Source organism: Falco biarmicus, chromosome Z (genome assembly GCF_023638135.1).
Source record: "Falco biarmicus isolate bFalBia1 chromosome Z, bFalBia1.pri, whole genome shotgun sequence".
Taxonomy (NCBI): domain Eukaryota; kingdom Metazoa; phylum Chordata; class Aves; order Falconiformes; family Falconidae; genus Falco; species Falco biarmicus.
Genome location: NC_079311.1, coordinates 78,057,797 through 78,071,639, shown reverse-complemented (window position 1 = coordinate 78,071,639; position 13,843 = coordinate 78,057,797). Strand labels below are relative to the sequence as shown.

The following is a 13,843-nucleotide window of genomic DNA, read 5'->3' as shown; positions in this document are numbered from 1 at the left end:
CTGTCCCCTCCTTTACCAGCCCATGACCAAGTTCAAGTATTAAGAAAAATCATAAGATTAACAGAAAAAATGAGAATTATTTTTTTCATTGTTTGTTTGTTTGTTTTAGTAGAAAATGATTCTTTTCACTAGCATTTGCTTTCTTGGCCTTGGGTTTACAGACTTTTCTTTGCAACTGGGTAGGGCTGAAACATTTTTTCCAATGAATGTTGGTGCCTAGTGCAGCCTAAGATATCCAAAAGCTGGGGCTGACAGGCACTGCCTCCCTGCCATTATTGTGATTTTTACTACAAGGTTTGTTAACCACACTGCCTGCTGTCCATCTTGTGTGTGATGATTGCTAGTGCACATCTCTCTCCACAGAGCTTGAGATCCTCCAGGTAGAATTCTCCACCACTTATTTTTCCCTTAGCAAAGAGCAGCCTTTATTCCACTTACTCTGCTACTGGGAACCTAAGGTGTATCCTATTGCTGGCGTGAACTGGTTCTAGCCATTAATTAGGAGTCCCATCAGGTGCTGAGAGATGCTCTGCTCTTTATTGCTTTATGTCCAATTGCTGTGACTTCAGTTTCACAAACAGATTTTTCTTTTCAGCAACTAAGTGATTTCCCGACTGCTTAACATTCAAGTGTCTTTTCAGGCATAGGTGCTTTTAAATCATTAAGACTGGTCTGGGGGAAGGTCCTTCCAGCACAGCAGAGTCCTATCACAGTCCACAGCACAGGCCAGAATAAACTAATGTGGTGGAAAAAGTCACTCAACTCAGAAGGTGGTGATATTTTTATTTTTATTTTTATTTTGACTTTATATTACATAAATAATGTTTTCTGAGGAAACACCTTGCACTCTTGCCTTAATATCTGCAAAGTGTCTCTCTGGGTCTTTAGACCTCACAAGAAAGACCTCTGATGTTTCTTCACCCTCAGGTAGTAAGCTCGGTTGGCTTCTGGATAGGTGACTTTGGAGAGTGGCAGCTTGTAGATGGCAGCGTTGTTTGTGGTTAGTAACAGGAAGGTCAGTGCAGACAAGCAGAAAGACCAGGTTCCTGATGGCACCCCAAACTGCAAAGGAAAATACAAGCCACCTATTTACTGCGTCTCTGTCTTTCATTTGGTCCCCCAGCCCTCAAAGAGAGCTCAGAGCCAGGCAGCTTGGAACAAGCTTTCTCAAGGAAGTCTTGGTTTCGCATGGAGTCTCCCCCTGGGGAGGCAGGACTTCATTATGAGGTCTGGACATTGTGCATTAACCTTCAATGTTTACCAGCTCTGGCGAGAAGGCTGCCTTCTCTTTGTGCATCTGCTGTGCTTTTGGGTGGTGATGAGGTAGGAGTGCATGGAGATGAGGCAGGAGTGGGTACCAGAAACCTTCAGCTTTTCCCTGGGCTGTTGTGTTGGCTGCCTTACAGCTTTGGGCAAAGCAAACCAAGTTTGCGGTTTCTGTACGTGTGTGGAGGGCCCTTTTCTCAGTTGCTTCAGGCACAAAGTACGGACATGTAAATATCTCAGAGGTGTTGAGGGCTGAGCTGTGGAAGTTTATGCAAGCTCTGAGGATGAAAAGTGGGAAGGGATGATTGTAAGTGGCCTGTTTCAGTGGGAGCCACACCAAACCCCTGGGCAGATAGCATCCCCTCTCCCACATCAGTTCTGCGTTTGGCTGAAGTGTTCTCCATATCCTGGTGTTTTGCCAGGCAAGCTGGGAAAATATACAGTGTTCAAATCCATTGGAAGCAGGACCTTAGCTGATAACACTGCTTACCACAGACAGCATGTTAGTCACTGTTGCTCCCAGGTAGGCACTGAAGAATGCTATGAAAAATAAAAGTAGTTCCTGGTGAGTTCAGTTGCTCATGGAGGAGAACAACAAGGACAAAGATCCCTCACACTGCGCTTGGGTAGCTCAACCAATGTTTATGACCATATCTGGTCAGCCCCCTCTTAAAGCTGTTTCCTTTGCACTGTGTCCCCTCCAACCTGGAGCTCATGGAAAGGGCAAACCAACAACAACAAAACAACCCAAAACTGGAGTGATGAAAAATGTGACTATAGAAACAGAGGCTTTTGAAAGATGCACTGATGTGGAAAGCAAGTAGCTTGATGGATGGCGTTAAATAGGAAAATAACCCTCCCACCTCCATCTCTCCTACCTCTAGGGCTAGAAGGTGGGTCAATGAGATACAAAGCTAAATCTTTTTTATATGAGCAATAGTTTCACTCCCATCTCACTGTGATATTGAAATTTTATATGGAATTGCCTTATAAATAATTCTTCAATCATTCTGTGTTGCTTAGCTCATGCCTTTGGTATCCATTTCAATAGGCTGGGGAAACTGCACTAACTACAGATGGGCTGATCTTGAGCTCCAGTTTTCTCAAAGTTTAGGTATGTCCTTCTCCAAAGAAGGAATTTGAATTGGTATCTATGATTGGAAAAAACAATATGATCCATCCAGCAATGCTGAACAAACAGAATCAATGCCTCAAAACTGAGCATCTAATTTCAAAGACCTTAAGTTAACCAGCGCCCACGGATTGCATCTCTTGTTTTGAAGGCAGCTCTTGGCTGGAAGCGAAAGCACTGCTTTTATTTTGTCAGGGTATGTTAAAGCAATGGCTCCAGCATGCGGCTCCATCATTCATCAGTCTCACCTAAGTCCATCTGCCTGTCTCGAGGTGGTCATCTGGCTTCAGCCCACCTCTCGTGTAAAGGAATCTTGTCTCACTTCAAAAGGAAATGTGGTGGCTGTGAAAGCCCATAGTGTACTTACCACAGGCAATTGCCAGCAAATGTGTCTGCCAGGTGAAAGCGTAGAACATGCCTCCGATTGCAGCACATGAGAGGGAGCTGTTGTAGCCCCACAAACCAGAGTAGACTTTGCTAAAAGGTGTTGCTAAGCTCAGTGCTGGAAAAGAAGTCAAAGATGTGTCATTCCTTGGCCAAAGAGACAAAACCAGCTGAGAAATGGCATGGATTCAGTTTTTTAAGGGCTCTAGTCCACATACGTACACAGAATTGCTATTTGTAGTTGTGCTGCTGTGGTCTGAGACTAAACCCACTTCAGTGCAGCCGTGGCAGATTTCCCCGGGTGCTGCTGGGCTGAATTTGGCTGTGTGATCACAGCAGAAGATACACGAGCGAACGAACATACGTGGGAACCTTACACATATCCCTGAGGCCTGCCTGTTTGGGCTGATGGCTATGACTTTCATTAAGCTACTCCTAAACCCATCAGAATATATCCAGAAATGAAGTGTTTAATGATAAAAATTCATTTCAGCCAAAAATGTGCTGCTTTCTTCTGAAGATTTCCACTGTCGTAAAATAAGAGAATGGGGAAGTCAATCAAAAGAATTCTTGAAATAGAAGTGTATACGTTGTGGGTTTTTTTTTTCAAGCAGTCATTCTCCAATGGAAGAAGCATTTGTGACTCTAAGTGCTCCACTCATTGCAGTTCCTCTTTTATTCTCTATGCTTTTATAAAGATGTGTGACACAAGTGAAATCCTTACCTGCCAGCGTCCCCACTGCTGATCCAATTGCCGCATGCAGACAAATGAGAGGAGAAGAGACAAATAAAGCAATCAGGAAAATTCCCCCTGTCCATGGGTTATCACAGCCATAAACCTGTCCCACCCCGACTGGAATGGATTGCAGGAGCTGCAGGAATTAAAAAAAAAAAAAAAAAGAAAAAAAGGCCATTTATTATTGGCTTTGTGATTTCGTTATCTTTTTAAAAAATGTTATTTTTTGTTGGCTACATTTGTGTTTGGCATTTGTGGGATTCAGTCTGTCTTCCTGGACTGTAAGCGGAAAGCTTGGATGGTACTTGGGAGGTGGCAGGGCATTTCCACGGGGTTTCCCCTCTAATGAAAGTGACTCATGCCTCGTTCCCTAGCCATGAGATGCTCTTCCAGGTTTTTGCTCTAATATCAAAGGTAAATGTCTTCTGTGAAAAGGTTTGCTCAACACCTGTACGCATGGGCTGGCTTGGCCGTTTTTGCATGCTGTTGTGGATCTTGGCAGTGAATCTAGGAAATGGAAGTGCTCAGGTAGATGATGCCTTTGGGAAGACGTTCACCTCTAAGAGGATCTCTCCAAGGGTGAAATGGCCAATAATGGCTTGGCCAGAATGACAAGACTTCACTCAGGTAAACCGGTATCCCTATTCTACTTGTAGCTGAAACTCCCTTGGGATTCACTAAGAATACAAGTGGGGTTTGCTGGGGTGGTGGGACAGAACACAACTTGGTCACAGCTTAGAGATGGCTTCGAGACACTTTTCCTCAAAATGTTGTGTTCCTCAATGTGGAACAGTTCATTTATGGTCCCCGTAATATTATGCACCATGGTATACATTCTTTGAGAATTGTCACTAGCAATTAACTTCCTTTCCCTAATCACTCCCTGGGAACGCCAAAATAGTCCACAGAGCCTTAGGGAAAAGCTATAACTCTTGTATCTATATTGGTTACAGCACTATGCAGGACAATAAAGTGTCTCTCTGGAAAGATCCCACTTGAATGTTCAACTGAAAACATGCCAGCGTGTGCCTGGACTCAGGTTTGTAACCATGCTTCCATAGTAATACCTGCTTGCCCATTTTTAATGAGAAAGATGCAATTTAAAAAACACAGCACTCTGTACATGGAAAACTAAAATTAACCTGAGTTAACAGGCAGTACCAGCACAGCCTTAGCTATGGGGTGCTGATCAGTATATGCAGAGTAATTGGCAATTAGATTCTAGACACATTTTGAGGGTTATAATTTATACCCAACTGCAAATGAAAGACACCAAAAAGACTCATTTTCAAGGTATCAAAAATGTGAACTCCTAGAGTAAACCTTTACGCTTTGGATAATTATCTTATAAATGTAATTTTGTATTGTCAGGTCATAATGCAGTAACATAAAGGAAGATAATGTGATTCTCTAGTGGTTTTCTTGGTAAATGGAGAAGGCTGTTCTCTTTAAGAAGTCCTACCATTGGCATTTCAGCGTCTGTCCAGGTGATGTTTGGTGTTGCTGTTGCAGGCTGGATGACAGTTGCAGGGAAGAAGAGGTTATGTGGTCCTGATGCAGCCAGGTAGAGGGTCAAGGCCAAGTTGAAAGGCAAGGTGAAAACAGGCAGATCCCACTTACAGAAGACTGAGCCTAAAGCACTGGTGAAAACAGGGCTGGAAGGACAAGATGGTCACACTAGGAGCTTGTCAGCTAGACAAAACCAAAAACCCCAACAGCAAACAGCTGTGGGAAAGGCACTCTATATTTTCAAAAAAGCTGTTTAATTTCCTTAGTCTTTCTGATAAAATCAGGGATATGCTGGGGTCACTTAGCAAATTTCCTGCCCTTCCCAGGGCAGTTATCAACGTACAGATTCCTCTTGGGTTATGCGATATATGTGGTGAACTTGGTGACCATGAAGGAGACAAGATCCTTTAATCGTGTGGAGGATCCAGTGATTTAATGGAGTTATTCCCCAGCTCAGTGCTTACTTTTTTTTTTTTTTTTTTTTGTTTTAATAGTGTTTGAAATGGGCTGAATTTAAGAGGCCCATGCCAAGCGTGACTGAGCTATGAAGGTGGCTGTGTGTCCTTGTTTAAGCTTATGGATCAGATGTAAAAGCTGACATCAGAGTTGTGCTTATTAAAGCGAGTATAACACTACATGAACTTCCGGCAGATGGGTGCTACGCGTGGTTTTAGCAAACTCCAATTAGACATTTGGGGGCTGAAGACCAGCTTTCAAAATTTTCACTGTTGAAATACCTGGCAGATTATTGTGTCATATATATGAGTAATATATATTATTAGCTGTTTGTTTTCATTAGCATCAATCATCATGTCTTGGGACCACTGAGTAAACTCTGTGCCTGGAGAAGTAAATTTTCATGACATTTTTATATGGTGGCTTAAATAGATGAAACACCTGTGGTTGGTGGTGGCAGGGAATGGTGAAAATAATGTCCCTCTTGACACAAAAATGAATTGACTCATCATAGCAATATAGCTAACATGGAAGGCACTGGTTTACACAGGATCAGCCACCGATTTTCCTTCTCTCCATGGGGTTTATTTGTGATTATGTGGGTATTTAATTTGTTTCTGGATTACATTTGAGTTTAAAAGTGCAAATAGCCATACAGATTTAGTAGCACATACATGCCAGTTGTGTTTCTTTTCCATTGTGGTCTGCATAGTGCATAAAAATACAACAGCTCGGTCTCAGTGTGGGGACACTGGGGCTAGAATAAGCAGCAGAGGAGACATCTGACTTACCACGTCATGGACACCAGTGCTACTGGCAGTAGAAGCCACCAGTGGTAGTCTCCCTTAGCAGAGAAGACTGCCATGAGTAATCCCACCAAGACTCCATTGTAGCCATGCAAGCCTGCTGCTATGGCTGATCTGCAAAGGAAACAACTGTCTTGAAATCTTCTCCCTTGCAAGTCCTTTCCTCACATCACCCCCTCCCTCCCCGTGCCGTTGACTCTGTGTGATGATCTGCCAAGGCTCATGCCAAGACCATGCACTAGCCTTCAGTTTCCCATGCTGGAGTCCCATGTCCTCCCATCAGCTACCCCTTCTGCAGTTGCATCCAGTGTCCCTTTGCACCAGATGCAACTGGTGGGGGCATCCATTTGGTCCTACCACACCAGTTATGCAGCCAGTGAAGGCTAGATACATGCTCTTCATCCACATTGCTTGTCTGACTTATAAGTCAGCACTGAAGTGACAGCTTTGAAGAGGAAGAGGATGGACTTACCTGTCCTGACCCAGAATAAGTGCCGTTAAAGTTGAGACAACTGTTCCTAAACAGCCTGTGAGTGTCCTCCATGGGTTCTGCACCAGGAAGCCAGCAACTATGATAAGCCCACTGAGGGGATTGTTGATAAACATCACCTGGGATATCCCACGCAGCACCCAGTCAATAAACTGGATCATGAGAGGTTTATCTGGAAGAGATCAAATTGAATAATTAAAAAAAACCCCAAACCAAAACAACAGACCCAAAATACACAGATGGGACTGGTTGGGGATGGTTTTTTTGGAAAGTCAGGAAGAGTTTTGGCAGTGGAACTTGGCAGCACGACTGAAGCAATGAATCAACAAGACTGTAAAACCTGACTGGGATTTATTATGGTCTACACTGAAGTCTTACAGCTGGAAAGCTGAGATGAACAGTGTGGTTGCCAGAGTTCCGTGTTATAAAGTACCCTGGACCGGATTCATGTGAACCAGCTAATTTATGATGTCTGTGCCTCAGATGGCAAATCGTATGTGTATCCCGTTGCTGATTTATTATGGGGACCAAACACACCTACCTATGTGTAATTTAACTTCACGGTGGCATTAGGCTTGACAGAAACTGCTCAGCTGAAAGGACAGGGAGCGTTATGAAGAATGACAGACCACAGAATAACCATCCTGAGCTATGTTCTGTGGGACTAAATTCACTTTGTACATGGCATGTTGGGAGGTAAATGTCATCTCAGTCATCCTCAAGATTTAAGCAGTATGTGGATCTCTGCACAAAGCTGATTTTTTCCCTACAAAACAGAAATAAATCAGGGCAGGGGTCGTTTCTGTACTACCGTGATGTGAATCACCTTACTGAGAAGTTAGTTATTACTCCTTTGATGTAACTCTTTGGAAGCCCCTAATCAGTCATGATGAAGTAGCTTTACCTTTTAGCCAGGCTCCAAATTCCTTCATGTTTCCAGTGATGTACCCGACAGCTCTGCAGACTCTCTTCCCAGATTTGCTCAGTGTGTTCTGCTTTATTGTCTTTCTTTCCCCCTTGGTTTCTATCTTGACATCACTGTTCTCCATGTTGGTGTTTTAACCCTTTGGTAAAATTCAAGGGGGAAAAAAACCCACAGACAGTTCATTACAATGCCTCGTACTGATCCCTGTCTGTTATCTCTATCCCATATGTTATTGCTCATTGCATGTTATTTTGGAGCCAGAAAGAGGAAAGTCCTTGCTCTGAATCCTTACCTGATTCTCATGTCTCCATGAGCACACTCCCTCTTTACGTGCTCTTGGGAACCTACGCTGTCCTTCCAGACCTTCATGCAGCCATAGATTTGACCACCACAAAGAACCACTGAGCCTTGTGTCATACTATTTCACCCAATTTGAACACCCTGCTCAGATATACCATGTTTTCTAGAGATCAAGCATCTTTTCATTTAAAGGGTGACTTCAAGAAGAGCAAGATGGCATTAGAGGATGCTGGCTTCACAGAAGTTGAAGGTTACCTCAAGATTCACTTGCTAGAGATCCACCACATCTAGGAAGCTGTTTCAGTTATTGTTTCCTCTGCTGCTTAACCCATATTTCCATTTTGAATTTATCCATCAGTAATAGGTACCTAAGGTTAGATTATGTCTCTATACTGGCACCTATTGGGATCAGTTCAGCCTTTTTCACAAGCATGGGCTTAGCTTGAGGGTTGTTTGTGGTGCCTTACTCCATTACTCATATGCATACTTATATTATTTCTTTTCTCTATTGAATTGTACTTTTAGCCGCCCCATTTTTAGAAGTACCCAGCACCGGCTTAAGAGATTAAAGGCCGAATTCAGAGTTCTTGCTTTCCATTCTGCCTTAGTCATTTTGCCACCTTCTCTCTGCCAGCTGCCCAGCATGGTGTTAGGTGGTCCTCACTGGCCGTTGTTCTTCAGCCTAAGACAAGATAGGTGATCACGTGTCAGGACCTGTAGTAAGAAACCCTCAGGGACTATTGAAAAGACCCATATTAAATTTAGCAGGCACTATATCAAGACTTAAATAAGGTAGGGTAATGTTATAGGCCAAACAAAATAAGATGTTTGGGGATCCCATGCAGGGTTGGCAGAGACAGGGTCCCATACAGGGGACATGTCCTTTGGCTTAGGAGCTGCTGGGCTACCCTTTGGCATCTCAGACAGCTCTAGACAGCTTCATTCAGGCACATGGATCAGAGATTTACCTAACTGTAAACACTGGATTTAAAGAACAACGTCCCATAGCCAATACATGGTTTGTCTAAGGGCCAAGTCTCAATATGAAGTCAGCAAATTAAAACCAGCCAAAGCTTTCCCGGGAGTGTACTCAGTCTCCTGAAGAGTAGGACTAATTCTTGATAATTGTCAAGACAAGGAAATCACAAGACAAGGAGCATTGTTGAGTGAATACAGAACCAGAGCTGCTTCAGGCCTTGCTGGTGAGTAGCAGCTTGCGCAAGAAGCAGAGAATTTAGGTTGGCAGTTAATAGTCTAAACAGGATGATACAAACACGTAATTATTAGATTTAGTCCTTGACTCATTTGCAACTTCAGTAAAAGCCTTCTCAGCATCTGGGGAAGATAATTCATGCCTCAGAAAAACAGGTGCTGAGTACTTGAGCTAAAGCAGCCTCACCCCTGGGCAGACCTTGCAGACCCAGACGGGGTTGAGCAGCTCTGAGTCTGTGTAGGGTAATGGCTGGGTAATACACATCCTGGCCAGTCGCTTATTAGAAGGCTGATGGTGACATTTCAAGAAACAGTAAATACCTGCAAAAATAATAAATAGACATTTTCTACTTTCTGGAAGGGCCCAGCTAATGCAAGGATAGGTTCCACATGGAAGATGCTGAGGACAGGACCAGTATGTAGAAGAGTGTTAGATTTGATTAGATTAACTAGAGGAGGAAGAAAAGAAAAGGGTGAGAGTGTTGCTAGGGATGGTGTTTCGGTGCTGCAAAGCTTTTTCCTGGCTCAGTTATAATTCATTGTTTTGATTAATTAACCTTCACTTTTCTCATCTTTTATTCTGAAATAATGGAATAAGTGAATTGGGTGCACTTTCAGTCGAATCAAAATTTCCATCCAAGATAAATGCTCTTCATTTGGGGCAAGTGCATTTACATTTTCAATGTAAGGAATCTTCCTCTCTATGTAGCTTAGGCTTTCTCTGTGGCTAATCCATAAAGTCAAGGGCTGTTGCATTTGTAGAGTGATGCTGTGTGTCCTGTGCTAGCCCGCCTGAGACGTTTCCCTGCATGCTGAGTGAGGAGCTGTTTGCACCACAGGAGTCTGCAGCGCGGGATGTAATGTGCATGCAAAGTATCAGAGTCCCTGTCTCATTCACTTGCACAGTGGAGAAGAAAATGAGTCACGCTGGAGGCCCTAATTCATCAAAAGCTGATGAATTGCTCTGCCCTAGGAAGGCACGTACCTAAGGCAGTACTGAATGGTCCAAGCCTGAGACCGCAGAGCTCTTTTGCTCGAGTTTCTATGGGCAGAAATGAAGTCAGCCCGATGCACTTGGCATGGTAAAAAGACCAGGTGAGTCACTTTCACCAGTCTGGTTTGAACTTCACCCCTGATGAAGGCTGCGTCAATGCCCTGCGTACCTGTTCTTCCGGAATATTCAAAATCCCGGTGACTGTGAAATGATCACGGTTACCTTCTGGCCTGCAGCGCTGGTTAAACTCACACTCATTATATCCTTGTCTGTCAAGTGATGTGTCTCTAGAGGGGGATCACATCAACTTCATTCCATCTTTCCTATCGGCTTATATAGGCTGAGGGGGAGCAAAATAATTATGGAACGCCCTCGCTACCTGAAGAGCCCCTTGCTTACTGGTGGGGTCTTCATGACACTGTAAATACCTAGATCCAGCCCCGTTGGCTTCACCCCTCCCACCCCCCCAACCCCAATCCCATCCTGGGTCCTGTGTGAGTGCTGCCTGCTGTGTGTGGTGATGTGGCCATCACCACTGCCATGAGGCTTCTCCCATCTCTCCAGAAATATGGAGCATGGAGGACTTGTACTACTGCTACTTAGTTGTCCAAAGAAAGTATAAAGAAGTAGTGAGCCACTTGGAATCTGGCACTAGCATAGACATTTCTGGGCATTTTTAATGATTTTTGACATTGTAAGAAGCAGTAGCTGCCATATACGTTCAGATTAATGATCTGCTGGTACATTACCTTGTGTTAGGGGGTAGGTGATAGCAGCTAGTTAAGAAAGGACCAAAGACAAAAGGTGTCTCACCCCAGAATAACGGAGATGCTTGGAATTTTAAGACAGCGATGCCTGAATTGTAATTCAAGCTGAAGTGTGTGTGTTTGGATGGGGATTGCATGAAGGCCAGTCTATGGCAGGTCTTTTGATGTTACGTTACATGTGGCTTTCAGTCAAAGTGGGCTTTTATTTCATAGTGCACGAAGGAAGGAAATGGAAATAATTGTGAAAAGACTGTTCTGCTGGAACAGATTGCTTGGCTTCTGCAGGGGGGCAGGAATTTTCAAAATTTTTTTTATTCCTTATTTCTGTTAGTTTGGGAAAGTGTTTGTCTCGGATTCTTAACTACAGACTGTGTAAGTCCTGCTCTCAGACACACAGCTCAAAAAGCACAGCCTGATCTCATACATGCTCTGGAGAGATGCTCCAGGCAAGTGTCTGGTGGGAAACGGGGTGTGGTCTCCCAGTGCTTGTGTGTAACTGGTGTGATACAGGAGCAGCAGCAGGACCCAGGCAGGGTGAGTCTGAATGTAATTTTCATCCCTGTCATGCAGGGACTGATTTGTGCTCTGCTGCAAGTGCAGAGGAACTGTTTAAAACTATTTTCCCATGGTGTACTGTGGAAAGTGAGAGCTAAATTTGGGGCACGGCTGTTTTTCCTCCATGATTCCAGATGTTTGCTGCCTCCCCTTGCCTCAGATTATCTTTGAGCTGTTCCATAATATCTCTCTGGTGTCCTTGCTAAGAATGCTTGCATAAGCAAGAAGGAAAGTTTTGCAGCTAAAATTATCTAAGTACTTTTGTATCAGCTATGAAATGGAACCTGTGAGAACAGCATAGAAAGAAAAAAACCAAAAGATGTTTCTTTTGCATGAAAATGAAATCATTGCAGGCAGGGCCAAAAAGCTAATCTATTGTGTTTTTTGTCATCTTTTCAGAGTTAATAAATGTCCTGTAGCAAAGTACTGATGTTATGCAATTTCATGTCTACCTAAATCAATTTCTCTTCCGCTTGTGTACACTTTTTCCATGTCACGCTATCCCTATGGTATCTCAGCAATGCCTTGTTAAAGCTGCAGCGGAGCAGGCTCCGTGCTGGTGCTGCGCTCCTGCAACATCTGGCCTGCAAAGGCTTTTTTTTTTTTTATTCACCTGCTGAAATGGAGACAAGCCCACTCACACATCCATCATGTGTTATGCATGGGAAGGGTGGTGCTGTGCTGGCAGCTGGGAAAGGAACAGAGGCCTTTATTTGGCTAATTATTTTAATACTCCCAGGTAATAGCTACTTCCAAGCTGGTGTAGTGTTGCTAGGCACTAGACTTCTATCGCTGAAAATGCAGCAAAGTGATCTAGTATTTTCTTTTCTTTCTGGAATGTTCTTCTCTCCCTGACAAAATTCAAGTTACTGTGTAAATCAAGAGGATTAAAATTACTGTGTGGTATTTATTTGTCCAAGGAACTGCTACCGCACAATTAGAGGCATTGTATCTTGCATTCCCTGAATTGTTGCTGTGAAGCGTGCGGGCAGCCAGCTCTGCGTGCAGCATGTTTTTAGAGGAATTCCTGCACCCAAGTACAATAGGAGGAAAGGGTCAGATTCTCAGCAACTTTTCTGGCATAGGCTGTGTAATGTTACCCAGGTAAAGCTGAACAAGTGTAGTGCTGTGTTACGTGTAGGAACGCATGAGTGCACAAGCGCACTCCCTGGAACAGAAAGACTATAATGCACTTGACCCTCACTGAAAAAAAAAAGTTCAGGTTTTCCCATAGAAGATACATTTCAAAGCATTAGTTCAAAAGAAAGCTTATCTCGCAGATTCAAATATTCATTAAGCCCACTCACAATTCAATTTTTAGAGATCTGTCTCTCTGGGACAGAGAAATCCAGAGACACTATCATATTAACTCTATATTATTACTATCAGGGCTTTTTTCATTTTGCAGAATAGAAAGGCAGTAAAAGGAGATGTTAAGGCATTCCAATTGGTTTTGGTTTTCTGTTTTGTTTTGTTTTGTTTTTTTTTTTCTTAAAGGTTCAGTCAGCTGGGCTAAGCTGTACTAATAAATCCTCACCCTGCTAGAAAATTCTCAATAATTGAAATTCTTGTGACATTCCCCAACCTCCGTCCTCCTCTTGAGCCTTGGCCGCTCTCAAGGAGGACTGTTCAAATGCTGTTTGTTCAGTCTTTTAGGGCAGAAGAAAGATCCAGGTAAGTCAGTAGCAGGGTGCGTGTTCATTGCTGTGTAGTAAAAGGAAGGAACAAAGTACTCTTACCTCTCCGATGAGTTCAGGGGTAGCTGTTGCTTTGCTGGCTGGGACAGAGGGAAAGCAGGGCTAAGAGAGTGGGGGAAAAAGAAAATGCCCTGCCAGCTTATATAGGCGAGCAAGGCTCCTGTCCTGATATTACTAATTAGTTTGTTTCCCCTCCCACTTGGTGAGATTCAAGCAGAAGTTAAAAAAGATCCCTCTTGAATTCTCCACCTTTCCTTTTGCTCTGTCCTTGGCCTCTTGCCGACAGCTTCTCCAAATATCCTCTTCCCTGCTGCTTTTTTTTTTTTTTTTTTCCTTTTGGTTTGTTTGGTTTTGGGTGTTTTTTTTGTTTTTGTTAATTCTCCTTTAACGCTGTCCTTCTCCGCCTCTATCGCGTAAAAGGACTCAAGGCTTCAAAGCAGCTCTGGGAACAGCTGAGCTCAGCCTCTCCAGTGTTCTCTCCTTATTGAAGGCAGCTCAGTATCTTTCCCTCCCAAAACACTGACCTGGGAATGTCCATCACAGTGTGTCACATGCAGCAGCCTCTCAAGTTTTCTTGTTTCTGGGTAGTTTTTTGGGGCTCTGTTCTGTTAACA

The 13,843-nt window shown here is 43.5% G+C and overlaps 1 protein-coding gene across 1 annotated transcript; it reads right to left on the bottom strand.

The window, feature by feature from the left end:
- Positions 1 to 783: 783 nt before the first annotated feature.
- LOC130143123 (urea transporter 2-like) lies at positions 784 to 13,509 on the bottom strand. The gene is made up of 9 exons (XM_056325751.1): positions 13,272 to 13,509; positions 7,684 to 7,843; positions 6,762 to 6,951; positions 6,275 to 6,403; positions 4,981 to 5,173; positions 3,507 to 3,654; positions 2,766 to 2,900; positions 1,757 to 1,806; positions 784 to 1,062 (listed from the first exon to the last, which is right to left on the bottom strand). Exons 2-9 carry the CDS (start codon positions 7,826 to 7,828, stop codon positions 892 to 894), a joined length of 1,161 nt encoding a protein of 386 aa, XP_056181726.1. The 5' UTR covers positions 7,829 to 7,843; positions 13,272 to 13,509; the 3' UTR covers positions 784 to 891.
- Positions 13,510 to 13,843: the final 334 nt, after the last annotated feature.